At 38.1% G+C, this 17,256-nt stretch overlaps 1 protein-coding gene across 7 annotated transcripts in view; it reads right to left on the bottom strand.

Moving 5' to 3' along the window:
- SBF2 (SET binding factor 2) overlaps positions 1-17,256 on the bottom strand; it is a 571,331-nt gene that overhangs the window by 53,821 nt on the left and 500,254 nt on the right. For 4 of the 7 annotated variants that reach the window (XM_075129406.1, XM_048852728.2, XM_048852732.2 and 1 more), the window contains 4 exons: positions 11,726-11,863; positions 10,367-10,462; positions 6,113-6,184; positions 3,075-3,259 (listed from right to left, as the gene is read on the bottom strand). In XM_075129406.1, coding sequence (XP_074985507.1) covers positions 3,075-3,259; positions 6,113-6,184; positions 10,367-10,462; positions 11,726-11,863 — 491 coding nt within the window. The remainder of the gene's footprint in view (positions 1-3,074; positions 3,260-6,112; positions 6,185-10,366; positions 10,463-11,725; positions 11,864-17,256) is intronic. The other 3 variants (XM_048852730.2, XM_048852729.2, XM_048852731.2) reach the window with 3 other exon arrangements.

Below are 17,256 nucleotides of genomic sequence, written 5' to 3' on the forward strand. Positions count from 1 at the left end.
AATGATTCTTACAACACTCTTGCAAAAGATACCAAAATATACTTCCCCCATCCACCACCCGCAATAAAAATGGATGTTAAATACTTCTATTCTATTCTATGTGAATAGTAAAATAAGGTTGGCATTTAGTAGACCTTCCTAACTCTTTTGAAATGACATTGGACTTCTGTGAACAGGTACAGTATCATTAAAAAATAAAATTATTATTTGATAAATATGAACTTGATGCTTGATTATAAAGTAATTGTTTCAATCAGAATGGGCAATTAATACTTTTTATTTATTAAGTTCAATTGAAGGTTTTGACTTAAATCACCAAACACAAGGGAATTTAATGGTAGATGATTGTCTGTTAGAAGTGATATGTCTAGGTATTCTAGCCGATGGTATGCAAGATTATCTACTCTTCTTGGACTCTTCTAATAGAAAAGCCCAAGACCTGTAGTGTGTGGGTACAGGGCACATCTGCAATAACAGTAATTGGTATTTATAAAGCACTTTCCAGCTTCAAATAACTGATGGGGAACTTAAAGAAAAGACATTTTCTTTGTCAAAGGCTACAAAGAGACCAAAGCAGAATTACTATTCAGAAGTTCCTAGGTCCTAGTCCTGCACTCACACCACAATTCTCTCTCAATATAATCTAAACTGTGTGAGTAATAAAGCTTAGGGTTGGGGAGTGGGACATATTGGTAAGAAGGCTACCTCATTTTTTATCTCATTCCACACCAGTTCATTTGAAACCATTTTTTTTAAACAGACAAGAAAACACAGTTTCTGTCAAGCTAAAACTAACTTCCTGAATAAAGTAAGAAGAACTAAAGATGGATTCCTGTGGTAAAAAAATAAAATAACAAAAGATACAGGGCAGCTGACTCCCCTAAATAATCATTGCAAGCTGAAAAAAAAGGAGTACTTGTGGCACCTTAGAGACTAACAAATTTATTTGAGCATAAGCTTTTGTGAGCTACAGCTCACTTCATCGAGGTAGCTGCATCTACACAAAGCTTAGCTCAACATGTAGCAGAACTGAAAGAATATCTGAGACTCAGACTTGATACAATATCAGAAGATATCTGTGGCCTTTTCAGAGGGGTGCCTGATGTTAAATACCATACTTTGAAAATGAATTACCAAAAAGTGGTACTGAAACTAATGACTTTATGAGTGAAATTATCTCGCTGAAAAACAGACTGGAGAATTATGAGGACCTGGAAAATACAACTAGAAGAAATAACTTTTACTGAATAGACAATACTGAAGGCCTGGAAAGGAAAAGTCTGATTAATTTTCTTTAGAAGCTGCTCTGACACACCTAAAATAGGGCCTGCAACTCTCTACACTTGATAAATAGAGAGGTCTCACAGGGTGTCAGGCTGAAAAAGCTGTGAAAATGAGAAACCTAGACCCATTAGGCTAACTCATCAGATGGTGTAAATTGTTACAGCTCCACTGTAAAGTCAATGGAACTTGGCTATTTTACACCATCTGAGGATCTGGCTTGTCTTTATGCTGCTAAATTGTAATGATAATATAATGATCCTGAGTGGAGAGCAAAGAAAATGAAACACACTGGCCATTTTTTCTCATTTTTTTGCTAACCTAACCAAACTAATGCTTTATTTAATGGAATAAAGCAGATTCTCAGGGAAACTAACATTAGAAATGGCATCAATTACTCAGTTAACTTTACTATGGCCCTGGCAGCTTCTACAATATTTTGCAAGTAACCAACAAAAGCTCAGCAAACACTTCAAACCCCAAGGATAAATTTGACCAACAGTAAAAGTATGGTGTTTTTTAAATTAAAAAGCCAAAGTCAAACAGCTCTCTATTCACAGATACAGATAAATGACAGTTGGGCCACCATAATCTATTAATCACTGTAGGACATTAAAATCAGGACCACTGTTTCTGTGAGCTTCAATATTAAAAGAACATGTAGCGGATGTCCTAAAGATCCAAAATCTGAAGAAATATATGGCTCATGTCATGTCTAAAAGATAATTCAACATAAATAATCTTTTAAGTTAAGTGATTTTATATACCATGGGATGCACTTTAGTTCTCAGATTTACTTTAATATCATGCTATATTGCTTCTTATAATAATTATATCTGTTTATGTATAGTGTGTCATGACTGCTTACTATAGTCAACGGCCAGTCTATAATTTTCATGATTTTGTCTTTTTAAAATGTACTTTAAAAAGAAAAAAAACCATAAAATCTCAATATCAGAACAGCAAAACTTTTTTCCAAAGCTAAAAAATGGCTTTCCTCACTGGCATTAATTTTTTAGCTTTATTATTGAACGCACTGGACTGCATGCTGGTATACAAGTTAATGAATGGAAAGCAGGGACAGTACAAAGGAAAGTGAATTGTCATCAAGGTGAAGGAGATGTAGAGTGATATACCGTATGTGTTTAAGTGAGGGTGCCTGAGTTACATTCATGATGAAAAGTATGGATGAAAAATATGCAGGTGGAGGTTTGTAGCTTCCAGAAAGGTGGCACTAGCTAGATCTTCCAAACATTATTGTCTGCCTCAGATTTCTGGGGATACTAGTGGAATTTTCTGCTTTTTCATGCAAAGCTTTCCATTCCTCCAACATTGTGCATACTCCCAAAGTAGGCTATTTTGAAATTTATCAGCTTTCCTCTATGTCAGCTTTACTTTGTATTTCAAAATCTCCCAACTTGTCTGAGTTTGAGTCTGACCCTTAATGATTCTAAAATATAAATGAACACACAGGGAAATAAGTCACTCTGTGGTGAACTGCATCACTGACAATACACTTTGGATTACCTTATCTTGTGCTGGGTTATATTGCATTAAATATTAATACTAATTAAATATTAATTGTACACAGCAACCTTATACATAACAAGACAATAAAAATGTGGATATGTGTCTGCATAGCCAATACTATTCAGAATCTCTATGAGAGTTTACACGTTTAGAAAAGTTACCCATCTGTTGTATCTTGAACATCCTTTTGTTATTTATCTATTAAAACAACTAAACCCAACCAAACAAAAATTCTTTTAATGCATAAGCAAGATAGACATTACCCTTAACTGAGATTTTTCTCCAAATATGTAGAGGGCAGCTTGGCGTTTCAGAAGCTGGTTTTGCAAAAATGAACTGTTATTGTATGATGCTGTGTTATCTTTCCCTGCTAGTCTTGCACCGACATCAATGAATGGCGCTTGAGTGCTGACAAATCGATTGCTAGAACGAAGACTTGCCCATACACCTTTACAAAGATTAAAAATATTACAAAACAATCTCTCTCTCTCATACAAATGAAGTTTTGTAGAATATACACACCGAAGCATGCATACCTAAGTATACTTTTGAAAGTAAGGTGTTTGCACATATCATTTGGATTATTTATAGAATGGAACAAATATCATGTACTGGAAAGAAATAATCCCACATTGGAATAATTACACAATTAAAATTCTCCAAATTCTCCCAATTAAACTACAGTACAGTAATACAATGTGACATACTGATCAAAACTAGTTGAACATTTAATACTCTACAGACTGATAAACATTGTACTGTATTAATAGTGTTTGCTATAAAAATCTATACATGGTTCTGAGATGAATTACAATTTTCAGATAATTAATATGCATTTAATGAAAGTGCTAAGTGATCTTTTCAGTACTATGCGCAAATTTCTATAGCTTTCCTTGCTTCAGGCCTATTGTTTTGGGAGCTTATCTACTAGGAATAGCCTGCTATCACATAAGGTTTTTCCTCAACAACTGAAAGTACCTCATATGAAATAACAGAGTGCCCCATTACTACTTACTGTAATTAAAATATCAGCATAAGCAATCAAAATATTAAACTTCCTGATGTTATTCCATATTTGAGCTTGAATAATAATAATTACAGTATTTAAAGCCACAATCATGGATTATCTTATGAAGCTTAGTATTTAAATATTCAGGCCTACAATGATTTTAAGCACGTCCCTTGTTTTGGGCATATGCCCCACAATTACATTTTGACAGATGTTCGAATGGTCTAGTGTGGAGGTTCTCAATCTTTTTCTTCCGAGGCCCTCCCAATATGCTATAAAAACTCCATGGCCCACCTGTGCCACAATAACTGGTTTTTCTGAATCTAAAAGCCAAGGCTGGCAGTAGGGGTAGCAAGCAGGGCAATTGCCCAGGGCCCCCACGAAGCTACACTGCTCAGTTTTCAGCTTCAGCCCCGGGTGGCGGGGCTCAGGGACCTGGACTTCAGTCCCATGTGGTGGGGCTTTGGCTTTCTGCCCTAGGCCCCAGTGAGTCTAATGCTGGCCCTGCTTGGAGACCCCCCTGAAACCTGGTTGAGAACCACTGGTCTAGTGGTTAGAGCAAAGGTGATGGTGGTGCCTAGAAGATCCTGGGATCATATTTCAATTCTCTCTTTAGTTCACTGTGGGGCCTTCAACAAACCATATCACCTCCATATAAGAAAGCAGCAGTAAATATACAGCAGTGATCAATCTTGCATTGGCAGAGAGACGGACTAGATAACCTAATAAATATTTTCTCTCGCTAATTTATGTGATTCTGTGCCTCAATCAACCAAGCTAGATATCTGGGACAAGATTTTTAAAAAACGACTAGTAATTCTGAATGCCTCAATTTTTGCAACCTGAGACAACTTAAAGGCATCTAATTTTCAGAAGGCGGGTAACTCAGCACTTTCTGAATATTCAATCCCCTTACAGTGTCTGAAGTTTGGAGTTCAAGTTATCGGGTGAATTCTATGGTCTATCTTATGCAGTAGGTCAGATTTGATAATCGTAACGGTCCCTTCTTGCTTATAAATCTATGAAGCAGAGCACTTAAAAACTGAGGAATTGAAAATACCTAGTCATCTTTGAAAATCTTGGCCCTGAGATATAAAGAATAAAAAAGAAGGAAAAAAGTCCTCACTAAAACCTAATACTATGTAGTAGCTGAGGCTTCCTGTATAAATAAAATGATAAAAACTGTAGATAGTGATGAGATCCCACTGAGATATCTGAAACAGGTCAGAGTTTTTTTTTAAAATAGCACAGTACTTCTAGTCAAACAATAATACTGTAGAGAAATCTCAGACAGGGACTTGCCTTTTTGTACAGCATAGTCTGTCTGCTTGTCTGGCTCACAGCTTTAGATGTGAACAAACAGTAGGAACAAATGAGAAGGGTTTGTTAGGAACTTAAAGTTGATAACAGTCCTCCTTCATAAAAAGCTAGTTGTATGAAGCATCTCACTTATTCAATGATTATCTTTAATGTTAGCTTTTGTTCCATATCTAATATATAACTGAAATAATAATAATGAAGTTTTCATTACTCAGGAAAGAATCACAGTAGTCATCTAATAATAGAAATAAACTGTTGTTCATTTTTTGTATAAAAGGTTGTAAATTCCCACAAAGAAGATGGACACAGAGACTATATACTAGAAAAATCTCTTTGGATATCAGTCCTATTTTGCAAATGTCAAAGCAGGCCGTGATTATAGCTTGTGGCACATCAAAAGCCACAGAGCCAATTACAAATACATGCAGACTAGTACGTTTACCAGTGATGGGTAACAGTGATTAAAAAGACAAAGTTAATGACTTTCTATTCTATTTGGTATCTAATTTTTGTACCTTATTATTTGTAGTAGACTCTTAGAAGATATGGCTTTCTTCATTCGGTATACATTATGTTTTTACGTATTTCTAGTTCGGCAGAAGCCATTACCTCTCTGTTCATCAACTTTATTGATGATGTTGGCAGGAAAGTTCACAGACTGGATAATAATATTTCTTAAGTTATTCTGCTACTGAATAGTAAAAGTAGCAAATGCTATTTTGGGGAATGGTTTTCTGTTAATTTTTTGGCAAGGATTAATAGATTTTAAAAGGGATATTTAAAATCTGGAGGCCATTCTGTACTAGACAGTACAAATGTTAATGTAAAATTTGCTAAATTGTATGACTAACCACAGTCATAAAACTTTGTTAACGCAGTTAAGATTGCCTAACACTGACACTTGAACATATATGAAAACATAGCACGAGCTATGGAGATGGTAGAATAAAATACACTGCCAGAATACAGTACCTTGATGGACTCTTCCCTTAGCTGCTGATTTGGAATTTGAGTGAGTGAAACATTTATCTCTGTACCCAAGCACTGGTAGATAACAGTACAGACAGAAGGAGGAGGAATGGAATGCACATTGCAGCGAGACAGTCATAGCAAATTGAATAGGAGAAAAGAAAAAGGTTACTTGTCAGTTTCCACTGATGTAGGGTTATATTCAAATAATTTTCAAAAGTACAAGATAACAGGTAGTGTATTTCTTAGTCATTACAAAACAACAGAAAACTAATACAAAATGGAAAAGCAGTACCTACTAATCAAAATAAATAATTTTCAAGGCGTTGCAATAATTCCAAACATGCAGCACAGCCAAGAAGATATGCCATTATATGATAATTCTATCAAATGGAAATTGAGCCATTCAATCAGATTGCTGGATACCTTATTGAAGAACATTACTATTAACATTACTGTCAGAAGCAAGTTTCACCATAAAGCCACAGGTTATTTGTGTAAAGCTGTATCTGCTCCTCTCTGACTGGCTTAAGCACATAATTATTCTGTTCTCCAGGTCTATCAGAATGCAGGACAGCAGTCCTTCCTACCTACCTACCTATCTGCACTTCTAAAGCACAGTATAAGGCATATGCTGTTTAGGAAAATTATCACTCTAAACCACTAACATTCATCATATCAAGGGGAAAATTCTTCCTTCAAGTGCACACTCCTGACTTCCAGAGGGAGTCATGCGTGTGCAACAAAGAGCAGGATTTGGCTCCAAGTGTTTAAATCTACACAAACCATTTGATATAACATAAATGTTATAACAGAACATAATTACAGTAACAACGTCTCCTGCTTTTTCAATAAATGTCTTGGCTTTGACTCCACATTTATTTTCCATAAATATGTCAGTATCTATCTAGCAGCAAGATACCATTATCCTGTGACAACGTTCTATTCCACTAACATTACCTCTTAACTGTTTAAATGCTTGGGGATAAAACCAGATGACAAACACTGTTCCATATAGCCAATTATGCACCACACCATATTTGAGCCAACGTTGAAGACAGTATGAGACACAAAGGTCTGTACTTTGAGTAATATTATGTTTGTTCTGAAAGATATATAAAAAAGCCAAGAAAGCCCTAGTACTGAAGAATTACAGCAAAATGTAACTGATTGGCCATTTACTTTACAACAGAACCACTCTGACTGGATTTTATGTAAACACTTTGTTCTGATATTTCTAGATAACATAATAATGTACAGACAGTGGATGAGCATAGGTCTGACTCGCATACATTCAGGAGGGCCTGATATTCATATTCAGAACTGTTCTGATTTCAAAAAGGTGGCAGAACATTAGGCTAACCCTGGTATATTTATTCATTTTGATTTAAATAATAAAAAGATGCCTATACACCCTGACATGTAATTAATATTGTGTGCACATACACACAAAATACAGGAAATGTCATTTCCTGCTGGGTCACATCATAGTAAAACACAGCTTTTGGGCCCCATATGTATGATGTCCAGGAAAAATAAGGAACTGGAAGAAGGGACCACGCTCAGAAACTCAGCAATGCTGCTAATAACAGAAGTGTATTCACCTACAATTCTGGACAGTGTACTGCGTAATCCTATTATTAAATGGATTCTGCACTGCTTGGGCTGTTGGCTGAGACAGACTGACTCACTGTTGACTAGTAGTATATGGTATTTATTTTTGGGTTACCCAGTGGAACATAAAAGAGAGGAAAAGGGACAGAAATATTTGCTCCAAAGGCTCTAGAGAGTTGTGTGCATATTATGGTGAATATTAGTTTTATGTATTTTTAATTAAATGTCTTAATTATTAGCATCTCAAAAATACCACCATTTTCTGGCTGCCTTCCTAAGGCAGCCTGCTCTTTTAGTCAGCCAGATGTCCATTGAATCTTACCAGTCTCTGCCCCACACCCACATATTGTGTTGTGACATTGCTTCACAATGGTGCAATCGTAACAAACCATGAAAGAGCATATAAATCTAGCAATAGCAAAATTACATATAAAATCACTGATGGGATAATCTGGATGTCTGTGTTATCTTGTGGGAGCACAGTAGCCCTGCTATCTGGTATGACTGGTGTTTAGTCCCTTATTAGGAGATATTCACTCCAGGGCTTCCTGCCTTAACTGGGGCAGCCATCATTTGACAAACTTGTCACACATTCCTGCATTTCAGCTGGATTCCCTCGTATCTTGCTGAGCTGTGAGCAGACTGCAGACATTGGCCCTGCAGTTACACTTTCAGACCACCTAGGGCAGCTGTTGTGTCTGTTGGGCAGACAGTCAGATGGCCCCTCTGTCTCCTCCCTGTGCTGGAACCCAGCAGAGAGAACAGCATAAGGTGTGACCCAACACTGGCCCCACTGGCTCACATATCTCCTAGAGAGTAACCCCAGGCATACATCCCCACGTCCACCTCCATCAACCAGCAACCATCCTACCCTCCTGGTTATATCAGCAACTTTCTCCCCCCCTTCCCCCCCAACACTTTCCATGCATCCCAGTAACTGCAGACAACCACCAAACTCCCTCTCAGCTATCTCAGCACTGCCATCCCAAACACCTCAGTTTCCACTCCTTAGGACCCTCATGCAACCATCAAACAAGCACCCACAGCTAACCCAGTATCCCACCCTCCTGTACCTTATCTACTTAGACAGCCTAGTGCACACACATTTACCCAGCATCCTCAAACAGACACCATCCCAAACCCATCCACTGCAGTACCTCTAGATACTCTCCTACCTACCCCAGGTGCCAGGTTCCGTGCAGCTCCATGGCCTATCACTGCGTGGGACGGTATGTATTCACCAGAAGCAGAAGTTTATGGTTATATGAAAATCATTAGCAAATATGCAAATTACCTTCATACATATTTTACTATAAATTGTCATGTATGGAGCTGCACAAAACGTCCTCTCCCTAATTTTCGTCCCATTCCTGTGAGGTTTCTTTTTCTCGTCTCTCCCTCTGCTTTGTCCCGCACTTCACTTCCCCGTATACAGCTCCATGTAGGTTTCCCCTTTCCATTTACCACAGCACTGTGAGACTCCTTCTTCTAATCTCTTCCTCTACCACTTTTGAGTATCTCTCTCTACCAAATTCTCTTTTCTTTCCCCACATAACATTGTTATTTCCCTATCCTCCACCTGTGAAATTCTTTCCTCTACCACAATCTGGTGCTTCCTCTCTCCCTCACTCCTGCAAGGATGAGTTGAAGGAGCTGCTGAGTGGCTGTTTCACAGGTGGGTAACTGGATGGTTATGGAAACTGGTAGAAGATACAAGGAATAATAATACAAGAAAAGCAGTCTCTGGCTGCCTAGCAGCAGTCTTTAGTAGCCACAGGTGGTAACTGCAACACAAACATTTTCCCAATACCAGATACTTGGGATGGAATTGGGACCGTTAGCAAATATCCTTGCATCCTCACCTCTATCCTAAAAACATAAAATGAATTTCAGTGCACTGATTTATGCAGCAGCTGTTCAAAATAAAATCACAACAATTGGCTCAAAGCAGAAGAGTCAAAAGGTCTGATTTCACTCCTGACAAATGAAAAAAGTCTGTCTCTGCCTCTTAGCAGCAACCCAAGGCCAACTCCCAGACACGCAGACTCTCAAAGTACCAAGTTAGTAAGGCTATTTATTGTATTAGTATTTTATTTAAACAAAGATCTCTGCATACATACATCTCTCCTTCATACACACATCCCACAAAGTAAAAATGGCAGCTGGAAGTAACTTCAGACTCAGTAAGCTCTCCTTCAGCTCTAACTGGCCCATTTGTACAACCCTATCCATCACTGGCTGTCCTGCTCTGTCCTTAATTTCCCTGGAGTAATATCATTCAGATGCATACATTTGTATATTTATGAGGCATCAAATAATTTTCACCCTACTATTGTGTTGATCTGTAATGTTAGGATTCTAAAGAAACACTCATTCACAACTCTAATGCAAGTCTGAACTTGCTTGGATGCTAACAATATTCTGTTAACAATTAATGGCTATTTACTTACTTAAGCAATAAAAGATACATGTTTTAACTCCATGTGCGGCTGATGAATTAAAGAATTCTAATATGTGTTTTATTATTTTATAATGCAATTAATTCATGTATGAACTAATTGTTTTTATTTCACTACTAACATTTTATTATACATTTTATTTCAGATTATATCAATGACTAGTCTTTGAGCTAGTCTTACTAACCTCCTCGAGCAAAGCTATTGGATAGATTTACATCCAAATGTCCTGGCACTACCTGCTTAACCACAGTGGACATTCTTGAAGCCCTCCTTTCAGTGCCTAAAGTCAGTCAAAAAGAATAAAAGATTAAAAACTACGTCATTCAGACTAACATTACTCAAAACACAAACATGTTCTTTTCATACTGAATGTATTTAATTGCTGCCAATTTTGTACTTTCAAAGTTCCTTAAACTTGTTTTTAGAGATAATGTGTACATTTGCAAAATTATGGAGGGTTAGGTATGGCTAATGCAATCAAAGTGTTTAATGATAAATGAAGCAAAGCAGGCACAAATTTGGGATGGTGTTACTTTGCAAAAAAAAAAAAAAAAAAAAGCCATTATTTGGATACACTAAGTCAGTTCCACCAACTGATTAAGCTAAGTAGACAAACTTTTCAAATTGCATGCTCCTGTTTCTAAAACATTATTTGAGTTAGCTTTACATGAAACTGATCAGGGTTCATCACATGATAACTGTAATAGAATACTGACAAATTTCTTAGTGATTTCACTCAGATCTAGCAAAACTAGAGTGTAGTGCAAGAATTTTCAATTTATTTAACTAAAATTATACCTGGAAAACAAATGAAAATTCTTTTTGACTGTGTAAAACATGGAAATAACCACTGCTTATGCACCTTCCACTACTTTTATAGATAAATACCATATATGTTCATGTAGCATCAACTTCCAACAACCTTTACAAATCTTCATCTAATATAAAATAAAGCAGCGTGTCTCAACCGTTTCAGATTGGTGACCCCTTATTTGAAGCAAAAATATTTTGCAACCTCCTTACATTTAATATAAAAAGAGTAAAAAATATATATATTAATGATAATAGTGATAAGCCTGTACAATACAACTACTATTACTACATTGGACCTCACAAACTTTGACGGTATTGGCCACTATGAAATTATTTTGGAAATTTTATTTGCTTTGTTTTAGAATTGTAACAACATTTTGAATGCCTTGCAACTCTCCTGATTTCCTTCTGTGATCCCTCTGGTGCAACTCCTGGTTGAGAAACTCTGAAATAGTGTGTCAAATAATAAAAATTATGATGGTCCAAATTTATCTACAAATTTGGCCTGACTGAAATCGTTCTGGAGAATAACTTATCTTTCAACATTCTTGACACTATGGAAAACACATTTGTAAAACACTGGAGTAAAGAAGCTACCCAGAAGCTGTAACATTAAGAAGTCACACTGAAGGAGTAACAGAAATCAGACTGGGGAGTCTAGACACAGACAATCACAGTGGTTTTACTTTTCATCTTAGTTACAGAAAAGAATAGTGCTGTGCACTTTTACCTGGAGACAAAGCAATTGTTGGTCTTACAGTGAGAGTATTACTGCCATTCATTTTACTGTGGATGGAAATTGCATTCAGTAAGGCTTGCAGATATTTCTCCTGTTCTATGCTGCTTGAAGATTCTAAATTAGGAGGAACTATATAAATACAAAAAAGTACAAAATAGATTAAATTATTGCTATAGTTAAACATGTGTAAGATCAAAACAACATAGATAACAATAGATGTAAAAAAGGTAACAGAATGAAAGCAGAGAGAACACTTTGCATTCTGCCTTTAATGCACATGAACTGACTTGCAACATTTCCTAGATTCATAGATCATCAAGCCAGAAGGGATCACTGTGATCATCAAGTCTAAACTCCTGTATAACACAGAACTTCCCTAAATTTATTCTTGTTTACTAAAGTCTATCCTTTAGAAAAACACCCTATCTAGATTTAAAAACTGCCAACAATAGAGAATCCACTGCAACCCTTAGTAAGTTGTTGCAATAGTTAATTACCCTAATCGTTAAACATTCGTGCATTATTTCCAGTCTGAATTTATTTAGCTTCAACTTCCAAACATTGGATCTTGTTATGCCTTTGTCTGCAAGATTGAAGTGTCCTCTATTATCACATTTCTGTTTCCCAGCTAGGTACTTACAGACTGTGATCAAGTCACCCGCTTCACCTTCTCTTTGTTAAATTGAACAGATTGAGCTTCTTGAGTCTATCACTATAAAGCACGTTTTCCATTCCTTTATTCAGGAGTGAGAAAAATCCACACCCCTGAGTGATGCAGTTAAACTGACCTAACCCCTAGTGTAGACTGTGCTAGGAGGATAGGAGAATTCTCTCCAGTAGGATTTGACTTCTAATTTTTAGGATGCTTTTTTGACACTAACCACATCTTTTGCTCTGCTGTTTAGCCATGATGGTATTTTTCGTCCTCTTGCTATTTGTTTTTAATTGGGGTATACATTTAGTTTGAGCCTCTGTTATGGTGTTTTTAAATAGTTTCCATGCAGCGTATAGGCACTTCACTCTTGTGACTGCTCCTTTTAATGTCCATTTAACTAGTTTCCTCATTTTTGTGTCATTCCCCTCTTTGAAGTTAAATGCTACTGTGTTGGGTTTATGGTATTCTTCCCTCCCCCACTCCCCAAGGATGTTTAATTACATCATGGCTGCTATCACCAAGATGTACAACTATATTCACCTCTTCAACCACATCCTGTGCTCTACTTAGGACTTAATCAAGAACTGCCTCTCCCCTTGTGGGTTCCAGGACAACCTTCTCCAAGAAGCAGTCATTTAATGTGCCCATTTAATCTGCATCCCTTCCTGAGGTGACATGTACCCAGTTAATATGGGGGTAGCTGAAATCCCCCTTTATTGTTGGGTTATCTGATTTTGTAGCCTCTAATCTCCCTGAGCGTTTCACAATCACTGTCACCATCCTGGTCAGGTGGTTGGTGGCAAATTCCTATGGTTATACTCTTATTATTCAAGCATGGACTTCATCCCTATGGGGTGTGAAAATGTGGTGTGGCCCTGCATAGGAGGTTGATTTCCAGAGATAGCTGCCAGTTGCACTCTTACTGAGCAGAGAGACCTGATTCCTTCAGAGAAAGTAAACAGTCCAATATTGCTGAAACTGGAACGGTCAACGCTGAGAACTGATGCTGAACTGCTCACATAGAAAGCTTCTGACATTTGATCTCGTATGATTGAAGGGTCCACCTGGCTGAAGGCTTTCTGCGTTCAAGAAAGGTGTTCTGGGCTGCGGCAGAGCAGCTTCTCTCTGTTGAGGTCGCCCAGCCAGCCTCCAGGCTGCAAGGTGTAATGATTCGGGGCCATCGTTCTGAGAAACCAGGCTGATTTCTGTATTGTTAGATTCATTAGATCTGGTCCATTCTGGGACTATCATGATCATACAACCATCTTGCCTGAGCTTCCTCAGAACTTTGGGTATCACAGGTGTTGGTTGAAAGGCATACATTAAATTTGGAGCCCACAGGGTGAGATAGGCATCCATGAGGATGCCTCTTTTCGAGCAGAACATATGGCACTTGCTGCAAACAATTCCATTTTTAGAAACCCCCATATGCAAACAATGACATGAAGGACTGAGCTTGAGGGATCATGTTTCTTTCAAATAAGTCTCTGCTAAATTGATCCAACAAAGTAGTCTGGAGGCCAAGTGTGGTATGATTACAGATACATCAAATCCCAGAGATGCATGGCTTCCTGGCAGTGAAGAGGATCTGGCTCACCCACTTGCTTGTTGATATGCTGTATTGCTTTGGTGTTGTTATGAAAGCGTGGACAGTTAAGCCTTAAATAAGAGGTAGGAAAGCCAGTTGAATAGCCCTGACTTCTAGAATGTTTATATATAGGACCATCTCCCGAGGAAACCATCTCCCCATAATCTATAATTGGTGGAGCTGAATGAATGTGGTGTAAGTGCAGGCTGCCATGTGCCCTATGAGTTTGAGGTGGGTCCTCAGTGGTGTTTTTGGGCATTCCTGGAGCTGTCTGATGAAGTCTGTCACTGTCTGAAATCTCTGAAGGAGGCATGCTCTTGATGACCTAGAATCTAACACTGCTCTGATAAATTCTATGGTCTGATTTGGGATCGGGATGGATTCTTTTTTTTGACTTGGAATCCCAGTGATGCAAAGAGATTTAGAATAATTTAAATGAGTTGGTCACTTGTTGTGGGGATTTCCCTTGCTAGATGGTTGTCTAGATAGTGTTATACCTAGAGTCCTTGTTTTCTCATTTGGGCTTGACACCATTGCCAGAACTTTGGTGAACACTGGTGAGATTATGGAGAGGCCAAAGCACAGGACTCCATACTGATAGTATGATGTTCCTTCCTCCTGTGAGCTGGATGTATCAAAATGTGAAAATAAGCATCCTGTAAGTTGAGAGTCATGAACCAGCCCATAGGATCCAAATTGGGGATTATAGAAAGGTAGCAATACAGAATTTGAAACAATAAATGAAGGCACTGAACTGTCAAAGATCAAGGATCAGTTTCCAACTTCCTTCTTCTATAGGATTAAGCAGTAAAAGCCCTTGACATTGAACTCTAGGGGCATTCCCTCCGCTGCTCCTGGTTGTATGAGGGAGTTTATCTCTTGCTTCTAAGTCTCTTGTGAGAAGGGTCCCTGAAGAGAGTCAAGAAGGGGGTTGGAACAGCTGAAACCAGAAGGGATACTTTTTGCTTATTATCTCAAGGAGTGACTGGTACAAGGTTATCCCATCCCAGGCTTCTTGCAAAACAGGACCAGGCTGCCAAATGGTGTTTGGTGATAACCTCTCTGAATCTCTCCGTAAGAGGTGATTCTGGTACTGGGCCTAAAGTGCGGTCACTTGATGCTGAGAACGGCACTGGTGCTCATATGGTGAGCAACTGGGCATCTGGTGTTGTGGTGTCAGATGCTATCAAAGAGGCTGATGATGCTGTGAATAAGGCACTCTGTGCTGAAGCTGGTACTGAGGTCTGTGCTGTATGATCAGAACTGGAGGCAGTGCAGTCCTTACTCTGGAAGGGAGCTGTCAGTGCCAGTTTCAACATTAGTATGGAGATACTAGAATAGGACTCTGCTTTCAGGCTCTCAGTGAAAGAAGATCTAGAGAACGATTTCTGTGTCCTATTTGGGGAAGAAGATCAGTACCTGCCCTGGTGCTGGGAGCAGCATCAATTATGGTCCCCTTTCAGAAGTCGATGCTGATGTGGCAGACAAATGGGACTTGTGAGAAATGACGAAGGGCCTAGGAGTAGGGTCTTGGCTCACTAGGGAACTGGAGACATGCAACTGCCTTGATCAATGAAGCTTCTCTGTGGATGTGCATGGAACTGATGAGGCTTGCATCAATTTTTCCAGGAGGAAGAGTTTGAGTCTTGCTTCCCTCATCTTCTGAGTACACTTGGAGAATGATGAGCATTTGGAGCTACACGTAGGTAAATGAGACACCTAGAATGCCGATTGTTAACTGCTTTACAGGAGAGGCAAATTTTAAACTCCTGTGACTTGATGTCATCCATTTTAAAGTAATATACAATGGGGTAAAACCCTTGTACAGTGGGGTAAAGAAAACCTATGAATAAACCGTTAAGTTGCTTTATTTTATTATAGCCAACATACAAAAGAAACCTACAGAAGAAATAATAACTATCCTAACTACAACAAATTAACATGAATACTAGACCAAGGGATGTGGACACTACAAGGGTTCTCTCTTGCAGCAATGAGTGAGAAGAAGGAAGTGACAGGTGGCTGGGACGCTCTGTCCTATATGCCCTTAGTACAGGTGTGGAGAGGGCACTTAAGGTGCCCGGTGGCCAGAACAGCCAATGATATTCAAAAAGAAAAACTGCTCTTGAGCAGTAAGTCAAAGTGTACTACTGGGGAACCTCTATTGAGCAGCAGCAGCATGGTCCACACAGGCAGTGTGTGGTATGGTGAGCACTGTTAATTTATGACCCAGTGCGGAGTCCACAAACCACTAATATAACAGCCAATCCAAATATTGCTGTCATTACTGAATTTTTAATTAAAATATTTCTGAAGTTTTAGCACTTTTTTGCAAGTGCCTGTGAAATATGCAAAGCTCTTACAGTTAAATATTATGCCAGATGTGAACTGTTCTTTATAAATAGTTGAAAATATCTATAAATACAATAAGTTTCAATTTCCCATGGTTATTTCACAGAGATACCCTATGAAGCAGTACTTTATGTAATGGATTATGCAGAAAAGACTTAAATCATGCAATCTATCCTCATCATGAGAACCTTGAGTCACTCATTGCTTTTATGTAACTTGCTTACCATTGTACATTATGTTATTCACAATGAGAAATTCCACAGGGCAAACTATTCAGTAATGTCAAGTACTTTAAAACAGTTTTTTAGTCTTTAATTGCAGAAGTGGAGGAACTTATTGACCCAGAAATTTCTATGTTGATTGGATATCTGTTTTGCCACTTTCCTCTCATTCTTTCTGAGCAGCATTCTGATATTTTCTTCTTAGAAATAAATTCCACTGGCTGGTTAATTCCCAACTCCCATGATACCATGTATTGCAAAGAAGTAGAAGGACCCTTCATTCTGCTCTAATTTCTCTGGGTCAGGCTAGGGTTGGATAGTTAATCACAAACCAAATTCTTCCTTATTTAGATAACTAACTTCACTTTTGTCTTGAATTCTACTTTTAACACTATATGCCTAAGAGATGCACCAGTCCTGTTTTCTTCATACAGTCACAAGTATCCCAAGTACTTAGACTTTCCTTATTGGCTAGCATCATAATGGTCCCTTCTGACCTTAATATCTATGAGCCTATGAGTATTGACTTTATTCAGTGTCATTATTTTATCCACAGAATGAAACATCATATACAACTCACTCAGGCCCTCTCAAAAACAAAAAACCAAGACAGTAACTATGAGAAAGAGGAGTAAGAATTAAAGATACACCATGCAGCTCATGTGGGAGGTGAAAGTTGAGAGTAATGTGTCCTTCACAATTCATT

Source organism: Caretta caretta, chromosome 6 (genome assembly GCF_965140235.1).
Source record: "Caretta caretta isolate rCarCar2 chromosome 6, rCarCar1.hap1, whole genome shotgun sequence".
In the NCBI taxonomy this organism is placed as follows: domain Eukaryota; kingdom Metazoa; phylum Chordata; order Testudines; family Cheloniidae; genus Caretta; species Caretta caretta.